The sequence below is a fragment of the Trachurus trachurus genome (genome assembly GCF_905171665.1).
Source record: "Trachurus trachurus genome assembly, chromosome: 12".
NCBI lineage: Eukaryota > Metazoa > Chordata > Actinopteri > Carangiformes > Carangidae > Trachurus > Trachurus trachurus.
Window position 1 is genome coordinate 19,191,389 of NC_139908.1, and position 13,121 is coordinate 19,204,509.

At 44.5% G+C, this 13,121-nt stretch overlaps 1 protein-coding gene across 1 annotated transcript in view; it reads right to left on the reverse strand.

Moving 5' to 3' along the window:
* Positions 1 to 12,853, reverse strand: part of palm2akap2 (PALM2 and AKAP2 fusion) — a 125,821-nt gene extending 112,968 nt beyond the window's left edge. The window contains exons 1-2 of the mRNA XM_083982886.1: positions 12,763 to 12,853; positions 1,718 to 1,769 (exon numbers count right to left, since the gene is read on the reverse strand). Of these exons, the coding sequence (XP_083839012.1) occupies positions 1,718 to 1,769; positions 12,763 to 12,806 (96 nt within the window). The 5' untranslated portion in view covers positions 12,807 to 12,853. The remainder of the gene's footprint in view (positions 1 to 1,717; positions 1,770 to 12,762) is intronic.
* Positions 12,854 to 13,121: the final 268 nt, after the last annotated feature.

Here is a 13,121-nt window from a genome sequence, read left to right on the forward strand (position 1 = left end):
TTAGTGTAATAGCAACCCTTCTATATTTAAGTGGCTACTATCATTTGCTTAAAAGCTATTAGTGCTGTTATTGTCTTTGATATAACACAGACATATTCTCATTTGGATGAGACAAAAGGGCTCAAATGACACTTGTATTGAATGTCTGACCTTATTCTGTGACAAAGCCCTTGGTGTTTACAGTAGCGACTCTAATAATACTTAAGTATAGAATGAGACCACACAGAGCAGCCTTTGTACTGTAGGGTTATGGTAAAGTTGACCGCAGCGTATTCTGCAGCGTTCGCAGGATAAAGTCTCAGTTTTTCTTGGCTTTAAATCAGAACTCGTTTACGCGATAACATAATCGCTGATTTTCTAGCGTTTTACTGAATAAACACGCAGTATAATGAAGCAAGGAACAGAAACGCTTGTTCCCTCTCTTTTCAACATCGTGAGAACTTTCCGCTCTCCGTCTTTACTTCGCTGCCTGACTGGTTTAAGTTCACGCAGCCTGGTATGGCTGCCATGTTTCAACGTGGCCAAAATAGTTTCTCCATCTGCTGCTGCTGCTGCTGTTGCTGCTGCCTACCCCCCCTCACCACCACTTGTGTGTATGAATGTGTGTGTGTTCATGGGCTTCTGTGCGTTGAGTGTGTGTGGTATGCTGTGGTTCCTCGCTGGCGCCAAATTTAGTCCCAGGCAATGAACCCTGGTCTCACTGTTGCTCTTAAGTCCTATCAGCGCAGAGCCAAACACTTCAACAGATGCCTCCTCCTCGGAGCGCGAAACATAACGGCCAGTATCGAAAACACAAACGACCCCACATCTCAGCTGCGGAAAGCAGATACACCTTAAAAAACCTGAAGACATCTGGCCAAGAAGAGGAAGAAAAAAAAACAGAGCTCATTTTCCACCAACTTTCCTCTGAGCTGGTTTCCCCAGGAAAAAAAGAAAAAAAACATGGAATGAAATGAAAGCTGACACGAACAGCGAGACAAATAGAGAAGTTACATTACAACTCGTGTTTATTTTAGCTTTTGTTCCCCTGGTTAGCATTTAGCCTCCCCACCACAGAAGCTGAAGCGGATGACGACCAATGCCCAACATGCGATGTAGAAAACACATACTGGTTGTAACGGTTCAGCCTCTGTTCCACAGGTAATAAAGTGATCTGAGTTCAGGGGTTGGTTGGGGTGGGGGGGGTGGGAGGGTGGATTGGGTGGATTGGGTGTCACCGTGACTCTGAACACCTCCGCTGGTGCGTTTGCGTCACACGAAATTCACATGTCAAACAAACTTGAACTTTGGTTTCGCAGCCAAAGCGACAAAGACAGATGCAGATACAGTTTCCTACATGTGTTTGAGTTGGCGTGAATGGAACATGAATGAGTAATGTGAGGAAGAGAGACAGAGACAGAGAGAGAGAGAGAGGGAGAGAGAGGAATAATGAAAGAGGCAGAGAGACTGGCAGAGTAGCGGTAACTCTGAGGTGCCAGACGTTGAGGCGAGAGATATTGTGCGGCAGCTGACAGACAGAGATGGAAGTGGAGGTGGGAGAGGGTGAGCGTGAAAAGTCCCCATGCTTTTTTTTTTTTTTTTTAAAAAGAGAAAAAAAAGTCACTCACAGAGAAACAAAACAGCAAAAACAAACAAGACAGAGAAGAGGTCATGAGGAGAAGCGTGGAGAGATGGAGCGGCAGCAACGGCAGACAGTTAGAAAGACACTTGGACTTACCGCCAAGGCCTGCAGCCTCTCTTTGTGGAGCTGAGCCTCCTCACACGACATCCTGAGGGGGGAAGCAGGGGAGGGGAGGGGGGGAGCGAAAGGAGAACGAGAGGTGAGATCTGGCAAGGCGGAGAAGCCCCGGAGTCCCCTCAGTGAGAGATAAGAGAGGGGAGGAAAAGTGGAGGAGAGAGGGAAGAGAAGGAGAAGAAGAAGAGGAGGAGGAGGAGTATCCAGATGAGGTTTTTTCTTCCTTAGCAGTAATCCAACCACAGAAGAGGAGACAGTTTGAGAAGGAGCTCTCACGCTCAGAGGACGCAAAGATCTCTCATTCACTGGCCATGTGCCTCACACTCAGCCCGCTGCTCGCATTCTCTCTCTCTCCCTCTCTCTCTCTCACTCTGTCTCTATCACCCACTCTTTCTGTTGCGCTCCCCGTCTCTCCTCCCATTTGTCCCCTCCCTCCCTCTCTTTTTTAGGCATGAGCCATGTGTGATTAAACAGCTGGGAGGAGCAGCTGAGAGAGAGAGAGAGGGAGAGAGAGAAGAGGAAGGGGAGGACAAGAGGAGCTATGGCATGTAGGAGGGAGGGGGGGGCTGTGAGAAGAGAGGGAGAAAGAGAAAAAGGAAAGAGAGAGAGAAAGAGGAAGAGCAAAATAATAAAAAAGCTGAAGTAAGGAAAAGAGAGGCAGATGAGTCATTTGTCTTATATGAAAGCTACAAGTTCCGAGACAATGGGAAATTGAACATTAACAACTTTTGCATTGATTTTCATGTTCTGTCCAACAACTTCACTTTTTCTTCTTCTTTACTCTCTTCTGTTACTGAGATAAGTCAGATTATATATAAACTGATCCTATTATAAACACTGATCCATCAGCAGCCTCAAGACACAACTAAAATAACTCATTTATATACATAGGAGGAGAATGTTTCTTTCACTGCTGTATAATTCTATACTGTCACTAATATTAATGATTACATATCACATTTCTTTTAAAAGCATCATGATCCACAAGCTAATCATACATCCACTCTCTACAGTAGACTTCTTATCCATACAGGGTCCCATGGGGGTTGGAGGCAGTGCCAGCTGACATACAGTAGGTATGAGGGCGGGGTTACATCCTGGACAGGTCGCCTGCCTATCACAGGGCTGACATCATACATTCACATTCACTATGAGCACTGAAGAGTGGCCAACTGGCCTGTTACATGGATGTCTTTGCACTGTTTGAGGAAGCTGGAGAACCCAGAGAGAACCCATGCAGACACAGGGAAAACAAGCAGACTCCACAGAAAGGCCCAACTTGGAGATCAAACCCAGGACCTGCTGTTCACAAGCCAGTCAATTTAGCCATGATCTACTGTACTGGTGTTTTCTCTGGCTCAAAGCTGGAAGACTGCACAGAATTCAGTCTAACCTCAGGAATATACAGTACTGTAGAAAACCTCTATGAGCTTTGGACCAGAGGTCCGGTTCTCTGCCCAACTTGGCTTTGGGCCACGGGCCAACTCGAGCCAGAGTCTGCCCCTTTCTCTTTCAACCGAGGCTGGGTCAGCCTGGTCTTGAGGTTCGATTAAAGTTACTGTGGGGTGTTAATCAAAAATATTACACGGCCATAGGGTTGTGCCGATTGGCGATCCAATCGTCTATCGGCGATTGGAAGGACGAGCGGCGATGTTTTGTTTTCTTGGCGATTTTACACACACACACACACACACACACACACACACACACACACACACACACATACTCGCTACTTTTTTTTATTGATCCAATGCGCAATCTGTTTGTTTTGTTTAATGAAGCCGCTTCTCTGGCTGCTTCCAACAGATACTCTGTCAAATGACAGTGTTTCACCAATCAAATGCAGCCACTGGCGACGTCCAATCAGACGGAGCCAGGTAGTCATATGACCGCACACAAAATCTCTGTGGTAAACAGGATGGCCACTCCGCCTCAAATTTGAGGAAACACGTTTAGCTTAGTTTTGTGGCTGTGACGCTGCCGACGCCAGCCCTGTTACTGTATGTTACAGCCCGACGAGGTGTTCACTGATATGCCACAAATAAATTACGTCCACCACAAATAGATTTTTCGGCTTTCGGCAACGCAACAATAGCGTTCCGTTCATTGATCATAGCGCTCTTTCTCCGTTATTAGCCCTCACACACACACACACACACACACAGAGAGAAGCGCGCATGCATGACAGCATGACAGCAGGGCACGGTAAAAGCGAAACTCATACGCCGCCGCCGCCCCCCCCCCCCCCCCCCCCCCCGGTCGAACGAACACGTGGAACGACCCCCCCCCCCCCCCCCCCCCCCCCGTAGCCCGGCGATAGATAGGTCTATCGGCGATCTCCTGGGAGGGCGATTGGGACGATCTGAGAATGTCAAAATCGCCCAACACTACACGGCCATAATATAGTTACAGCAAAGTTACACTGTAATGGATTTGAACACTGTGTACATGGCATGTTTCCTCAATGTTGTGTTCATTTACATCACATCTGAAAAAATTCCTGTCAGTCAAACAAGTCCAAAACTTAACTTATTCAGGCTCGGACCATACAGTATATAGATCTAATTGGACAGGCCTGGGCTCAGGTTTGGACACAACAATTATGTTGCAGTTGCATTCCGCAACCACAATTATGTTTAAGCAATAACAAAAAAATTAAATGACAGCAGAGAAAAAGAATCTCTGTGGGTTAATCATGGGTTGGTATGTGTGTGAACTCACAGGCCTCACCTCCCAGCATCTGAGCCTATAACCCATATGTAATTAACTTTAAAGAATAGCTGCTATTAGATCCATTGCCTTGTGCTGTTCCTGCTGCTAACGAACCAATCACAGACCACCGCCGCAGTGCAGGCAGAAAACTAACTGCACCTCGCTCACGGTCGAGGTCGGGCAATATCTCCGCTAAACCCTGCACCTGAGCGCGTTACACACACATTTAGAGATAGTAGCAATGTTTTCATAAAAACTCTGTGAGACCATATCGGGCGGCGATGCTGCCCACACACACAAACAATCCTCGCGCTGACTCTTCAGGTTCTATTTCTGGTCACTCTGGTCGTACATTTATTGCAGAGCCTTTCAAAGGCACGTCAACAGAAGCCTCACCAGGAGCAGGGGAGAGAGAGAGAGAGAGAGAGAGGGGGAACAGAAAGATAATTGTGCCACTTTGTGAATTGATGTTATGCAGATGAACATCAGTGGAAATACAAACTGCAAAAGCACCACTCGACACGCCATCACACGCACACTTAGACAAAAGCAGAGTTTGAGTAAATAGGTCACCGTTACCTGTGTCCTAATTTTCTTTTCTCCCTGTTTTAACTCTCTAGGTTCACCTCCCATCCATTCTTCTTCTCTTTCCCCACTTACACCTCTTTTCATTCCTTTCTTATTTTCCTCCTTTCTTTCACACTTTTCCTACATTTAATCCATTTTACCCCCTGCTCTCCCTTCTCTCCTTTTCTACATATCATTCCCCATATCCAAAGATTTCCATCCCCTTGTTCTCTCTTTCATTTCCTGTCCTGCCTCTCTCCCATGTTGTATTTCTTCCCTCCATCCCTCCTTCTGTCTCTCTCAGTCCACCCCTTCTTTTCTACTCTTCCTTCCATCACTCCTCATCTATCTGCCCTCATTCCTCTTCACCTCCACTCCACCTGTCCCTCCTCCTATCTATCCACCTCTTCATCCCACTTTCTTTCCCCCCCTTTTTCCCAATTCACCCCCATTCCACCTCCTCCTCTCCCTCTCTCTCTCTTTCTCTCTCTCACACTCCTTTTCCTCCATCCCTCCTTCCACAAGCAGACATCCTTATAAGGAGAAACAGCAGCAGCAGCCCTGGCCAAGTCTTTGGGGAATACAGAAGCACGTAACTAACACACAGACACACACAGACACACAGACACACACACACAGACACAACAGCCACTGCGTTACTCCAAGACAAAAAAAAAGTGAAGAATAAATAATTGCAGCTGGAGAGTTATCTGTCCTACAAAGTCAGAGTGCAGCTGCAGGACTTGAATCTTCCGCCCTCAGCTATAGCTTCTATCTTTGCATGTGAACTATTAAACATTTACAGGGTTTTTTATGCTTAGAGGCATTAGGGAGCCGTTAACTGTCAAGTCAACCACATCTGGGGACTTGACTTGTGTTATCATATTGTTTCCACACTAATGCACACGGACGGCTCTCTTGCAGATTCATCGATTCAGAAGTGCTGACGTTTTTATTTGCTGCGCCTCTCTAGAGTTTTCACTTTTTGTGCATGAGCAGTAAAAATACGTTGTACTTTTCAATTTAGTTTTAGACCGTGGAGCCAAGATGATAAAGAAACTTCCTTCAATGTATTTATTTCAACTGTTTTTTTAATAGAGGTGGTATTTTTTCAATATACATGTATAAGTTTGCAACAAGGCCTGAACAAGGGAAGCAAAGGTAGAAAGGTAGAAGACACAGTATATAATGAACACTCTCCTTTATCAGTTTCTAACACTTGTCAGATGAGCTCCATTTAATTCTGAGAAAATCACATTAACTGTAACTTCAGAATATGAGTTATTGCTGACAGCTGTTGAAGCCTTTAGCTAAAAATGTAATGAGTTTACTCTGATGTGTGAGTCCTTTGATATTTTTCATTAGATTTTCCTTGTGATGAGGTAAACCAGCGACACACTGTTTAAAGCTGCACTAGTTAACACTTTGGAGTTTGGAATAAACAACGGACCGAAGGGCGGTGAACGATGTGCGAGGTGTTGCTCATCGGGACAAAAACCCACCGTGAATTATTCCCCGATTCTACAGATTCCCTCGGTTTACGGAGCGTTTAAGGATCTATAAGCTGATTATTTTGGTTTTATGAGCCACTGCTTTACTGTTTTGGTTCACCCTCACTGCTTGAGCATCTTTTCCAGATGCAGCAGCCAGCTGTCTTCAGCCAAAAAAGGCTCTACTGACTCTGCCCGACAGAGACTGTCCTCCCACAAAAAAGTCCACGCTGTGTATTACAACCAATAGTTACATTTTATTGTCCGGCGACCTCTAGAGGTTCATGGGTCCTTCCAGTAAAATGATATGATGACACTCAAGTAACACAACCCAGGAAAGGCCATTGTTGTTACAGGAAGTCAGGTGACATGTGTCCATATAAGAAAGAGAAGCAAATCTATTTATCAACATTGATTTTTAATCAGTAGCATATCTTTTGCTGCCATAGGTTCAAGAAGTCAGGGAACCCTGGTTGTACCAGATAATCAGGATGTACATAAATATGATTTTTTTCAATCGGAAGTCTTGGCCCAGCACCAAAGAGCACACACAGACAGAGTGAGTGACTAGTCGGCAAACATAGTAGAGCATTTAGCATCTTAAAGAGTCAGAGAAGAAGTGAGAAATCCAATTGCGAATCAATACTAATGCTGTTCTCTTACTGCTGGATGCGAAAATAGGCAAATGTTTGTTTTAAATTAAAGAGGAACTATGCTACATTTTTACCTTAATTGAACAGCTTCAGAGTAATTGTGATGGTTAAATAAATTACTTGTAACTTGTTTTGAGGGAGAATGGAGGGTCTCTGCCTTCCACCAACTGTAGCGCCTCATGGCCGAAAAACAACCTTGCAAGATCAGCGCCTCCGACCCGGTGTCCCAGCTCTCATCACGGCGGCACCGCGACACAAGCGTGCCCCGTAACCCGTAATCTCTTGTTTATGACAGAAAGGGCTACACGAATACACGTTGTAACGCATATATGATATATGACGCTCCATGGATTGCTTTCGCGCTGGCTGCATTGTAAACAAATGTACATGGACGGGAGGAGGGTTAGCAAAACAGCGGAAAAGCGACCAGACTTACATAGTTCCCCTTTAATAAGATGGTATGTCAATATTGTGTTAAGAAGCAGAACTCAGTAATGGCCATGAACATTTCTTTGGGTTTAATTGATTTAAATAGCCTATGTGTCATTACCTGTTACTGAACTGTATAGTCTGAACATATACAATAACAGGTTTCACTGACTACAGACGTAATGTTGTTGCAGTGTGCGGTGCACTGTGAGCTAAAATGGAAATTCTCCATTCTTTTGTCCACATTTATTTGAACATACTATGGGCTTCACTGTGGTTCACCCATAAGCATACTAAAATAAAACCTGTGCTGTTTCACTCGGGATCCCCCCGTCATTACAACACACCACTACGTCTTTAATGTGGACACATGGAGGTTGTAGACCATGACCTGTTTGGAGTTTAGATAATATATACTTTAGCTTACGAAACCCGGCTCAGTTCTGCAGCTGAATTTACAGCCACTCCATGACTTCAATCTGGCCTGAGTGTCTGTTTGACCTGGATTCACACCAATCACATCACTACGTTGGCCGCTCACACTGTCATTACAAAACACACTTCCTTACTTTAAAGTTATTCAGCTTCTTTAAAACATTTTGTATTTCAATTCCCTGCTCTGCCGTCAGTCCTCGCTCCCCTCAGACGCTGCCTCCCCCAACTCCTCGCCCCCGAAAATAGCCCTCAATTCTCGTGTCAGCTACGTTGGTTGGTTGTCGTTGGAGACAACAGCATCATTGTTCCTCTGCATCGCCACGACGACACAATGACCTCACTGCACAGCCAGCCCAGCCCCGCCTCCCCCCCAGCCCAGAGGTAATGGCCTCCAGATGTGGAACCAGAAGCAGGAAAGTACACACACGGGCGTGCGCACACACAAATATAACAACATGCAAAAAGAGTAAGTAGGAGACAGAGAGAATGAGCAAATATGGGCAAAGAAAAACTGTGTTTGTCCGTTTGTGTATATATTTGTGTTGTGTTTATGTGAGCATGTATTTTAGTGCTAGAGATAGAGATTGGCTTCTGATGCAGACTGAGTTATTGTGTGTGCGTGTGTGCACAGGACAGCCAGACATTCATCTCATTCATATTTTAAACATAACAGAAGGAGGTGTGTGCTGTGTTTGTCTGTCTGTCTTCTGCAGTTTAACCAAACACTATCAAAAAATAGAAAACACCTCCCTATTTTTTGTCCTCCTCAGTTCAGACTCTGCTGAGCTCCTTCTCCTTCTCACTACTAAGTGTGTTTGTTTTTCCATTACAAAACTGGTGTTAAATTTAACTTGTAATCTAGCCACTGCTAAATGGCAGTTTAAGCGAGACAGGTTGGTGATAGCTGAACGTCTGGAGGTCAGCAGCTTTCAGCAGCTCATCAGCTCTCACTGTTTTTCTTTTTTCTTTTTTCTTTTTTTCAATGGTGTGACTGCATATCTATTGATGTAATTCAGTCTACTACAGCCACACAAAACCAGTCTGACTTCACTGCAAAGACTACAGGAGCTTACAACCTTCAAAGCTGATGATAAACTGTAACTGTGAAGTCTTTTCAGCTTGATAAGCAACAGCAAAGCAGTGGACAATGATGCCTGTTAGATATTAAATGCAAAGCCTCGAATGTTGAAGATCATACGAATTGAAGATAATAACTATTTAATCCTGTTACTGATAGTGTGCAGTGTGCATGCATGGGTTGTGTAGTTTATGAATTAGTATCTCTGGTGCTGGTTAACAGGAAACTGAAGCTGCCTCCTCAGGGTCAGTTGAGTTCAGTGTGTTATTTTTGTTTCTGCTTTATTTTCTCAGGGACGCGTTTTATAATGTTGGAGAAGAACTCACATTCATGTCCATATATATCAGCACATGCATTTACAAGATACCCTGGTCGCTTTTAATGATTTTCATCCTGAGATACAGATGAGAAGCAGATGTCTGATTATCATCACTTCTTAACCTTCTTCCTGCTAACCCTCATTTTTTCTGAATGTCAGGATTTTACAGCTGTGACGATCTCTGTTTGCACGTCTCCTCTTATGTAAAGTTTACAATTTATGTTCTGCTACGTTCATTTTTATGGAATGGAGATAAACAACAACATCTGCATAGCATGTAAAAATGTGCTTGTAGTGAGCAAAACCAAGGAGTTGCCAGTTGTGTGGAACAGAAGGCTGATAAACTGAGGAGGAAGCACAGTGTGGTATTTACATTTCCAAAGGGACCAAAATATCCAGCTCAGACCTCAGAGTGTTTTGGAGGTTTCTGAGAAAAATTGGTTCATCTTTGATTATGCCAACCTACCTCAGCCTGTCTGCTTAATTACTGAGCAAAGAATGCTGCTGTGTAAATAAACTTACACAAATTCATTAACACACAGGAAACCTGGTGAGCTATCATTTAGCATTTTTAGGATTCAAAGCTTTAACTTTCTATCTATGAAGTATGTAAACCGAAGGACAAAAACATAACAATTACTGTAAAAAGAAATAAAAAATAAAAACACAAATTTGTTAATTTGATACTGAGTGGCCACTCTGCAATACTGGATATGCTTAATTCATTAGCATCTCTTCCCTTTAAAGGGATAGTTCAACATTTTGGCAAATTGGCCCATTGCCATAATCTCTATAGTCATAGCAGTAGGTTTGTTACCTTTATTTGTCGGTGCAAGCTATTTTTAGAACGGCGGAGCGGAGCGGCAGGCTGCTCAAAGCTATGCTATGGAGGCTATTATCTCATAGCGAGGTGAATGTACAGGTCACAACTTGTCCACGGAAGCGTTTTGGAGTTTTTGGGTTGTGTATTTGATGAGTTTGATGAGGAAAACCAAGAAATTCCTTTAGCCTCCATAGCTAAGCTCTGAGCAACCAGCCGCTCTGCTCCGCCGTTCTAAAAATAGCTTGCACCGACAAATAAAGGTAACGAACCTACTGCTATGACTACAGCGATTATGGCAATGGGCCAATTTGCCAAAATGTTGAACTATCCCTTTAAGAGTGTGCAATATATAGCAGCAGAGAATGGGCCATCTGCCATTGTGGTGTCTGCTCTCTACATGACCACAAATATCACCTTGTCTTTCTGCTGAATCAGTGGACAGCCCAGAGAGAGTATGGGTATGAGCCCACAGCGCCGAGAGAAAACACACAGAGCGGAGGAATAAAAGGGTGTGATAGACCGACTGAATCACACTGTCTCATTTTCTCCCCAATTATAACATTAACTATTAATGCCCCAGCGAAGCATGTCTGCTTCACGCGCCACTGCACGTTCTCGGCCAGCCTCATGGGTGCGGCTCCTACAATCACTCCAACTTATTACTCTAACTGCCTATCGATGGCTGATTACGACTCTGCTCCATGGCACCTAATCTAAAAACATCTATATGTGCCTTTGGGACTTTGAATTTCGAACCAAGCATGCAGAATCATGTGCGATCACTACAACAATAAGATATATGTAAGCTGCAGTAGATTTTGTTGATGTATCATGAGTGCATGTTTCCAAAAAATAAGACATTCAGACTGCACAGGCCACCAGAAACAGACAGATATCTACCAGTAAATCAGGCTGCAGGAGCTCAAGATGCACGGTGACTCATCCTCCAGACGCTGGATATACTATACAGATCCATAACATTCTCGTTTACTATGTTTACAGCAGCATTTTAACCTCTGGCAAGGAGGTTTATGTTTTCACTCGTGTCAGCAGGATTACACGAAAAGTATTGAACTGATGTGCAATGGACTTACTGTATAGTGGAGGGATGGGCCATGGGCCAGAGAAGAGTATCACAGGAATGTATCACTGTCACTACTTATGTTCATACAGCCAGCAGCTCAATGCAGGTGCACCAAAGTATAATCAGGCTTATCGAAGTCTCATTTAGCCAGAGCAGTGCCCGGGAAATGAAGGATCAGTCTCCAAATGCTTCCTTCAGTGGATGTAGTCCTGTTTGTGACACTGACAGCCAGTGGATGACTGTACTTGAGCGGCACATACTAACTTTTTAGAACTTTTTTGACCAACCAAGTCCAGCAGCAATAGTGTAAAAGGTAAAAAGCAGCCCATAATGCAACTCTGTGTGCACACTGCAATACCTGATCTTAAAGCAAGAGGTGCACACTGCAATCTAATAGTTGCTGCAGAGGGAAATCTGGTGTTAAGAAGATAAGGAAATAACATTTTTTTTGAAACATTTTTAAAAGTTAAAGGCTGAGTCTTTGTTTAGGGGTACATTTAAGGGTATTTTTCAACATTTTCTCTTACTATTTGTCCATTTGTGCTTTTTGAATTTGTACTTTTCTTTGCCTGGAACTGCAGCTGAAGGGTGAGATTGATCTGAAAAGTCTGCTGATACAGTGCATTTCTATTTCTTATGGGAAGCTGCATCAAAGATTTGACAGTTGGCATCTCATCAGCAACATTTTTCAACCGGCCTCCGAAATGACTCCGTCTCTAATACATATCCAGCAATTTTCCTGATACTCGTCTTTCTACGATTTTATAAAAAATGTGTATTCCTCTAAGGCTTTCACCAACTTAATTTAATTTCATTATCTCTCACTCCCCCGCCTCTCTCTTTCTCTCTCTCTCTCTTTCTTTCTCACACACACACAAATCATACAGGAAGAAGGGATCTACTCTGCAGCATGGCGGACTGTGCTAACACACAGAGGCTTGACCGAGCTTGCAGCCTCACTGACTGCTGAGCCATGCAACATTACACTCACATATGCACAACACACACATACACAAACACACATACAGTATGCGCTTTCAGACAGTGCAACATGGTGCAGGACAGCTTTTTTCTTTTTTTTTTCCAATTTTGAAAAGACAGACACGATCATCAATCATGGACAGAGGAGCGGGAGAGTAAAGCCATGGAGGGGCGATATGCGGTGAGGGGAGAGCTCTGCAGGGGGAGTGTGAGGGTGAGTAAAGGAAAAGGCAGATAGAGAGAGGAGGAGAGGGAGGAGTGTACATGGTGTACCGCGTGTCTCCTCTCCAGTCATGACTGAGCAGCAGCCTCACCATGACGGAGCTCCGGTTCCCATGACAACTCAGCCTGTCAGATGGAGAGGAGAGAGGTGGAGGGATGCAGGGAGGCAGGCGAGAAGAGAGGAGAGATGAAGGGAAAGATAGACAGAAACAAAGATGAAGAGCATCTACTCACGGTGCTGTTGCTGTGCCGTTCCTCTGCAAAGGTGTGTCTGACATGTCTGCAACACCCGTCTTCCACCGCTCTCCGTCCCTCGTCCTCTTTTCTCCTCTTCTTCTTCTTCTCCTCCTTCTCCTCCTCCTGTCCACTGGTGTCTTTTTTGACAGTTGAGTTGTGTCCTCCTCTTCTTTCCTCTTCCTCCTCTCCTCCCTCCCCTCCTCCTTTTCTCCTCCTCCTTCCCCGGCTTTCCTCCTTGCCTTTTCGGTGTGTGCTCGTCACGCCAGGATGTGTCAGAGCAGCTGCTGCCGCCGCTCCTGCATCTCCCAGCTCTGCCAGCAGGAGGGGATGGGTGGAAGCATGTTGGTGTGTGTGTG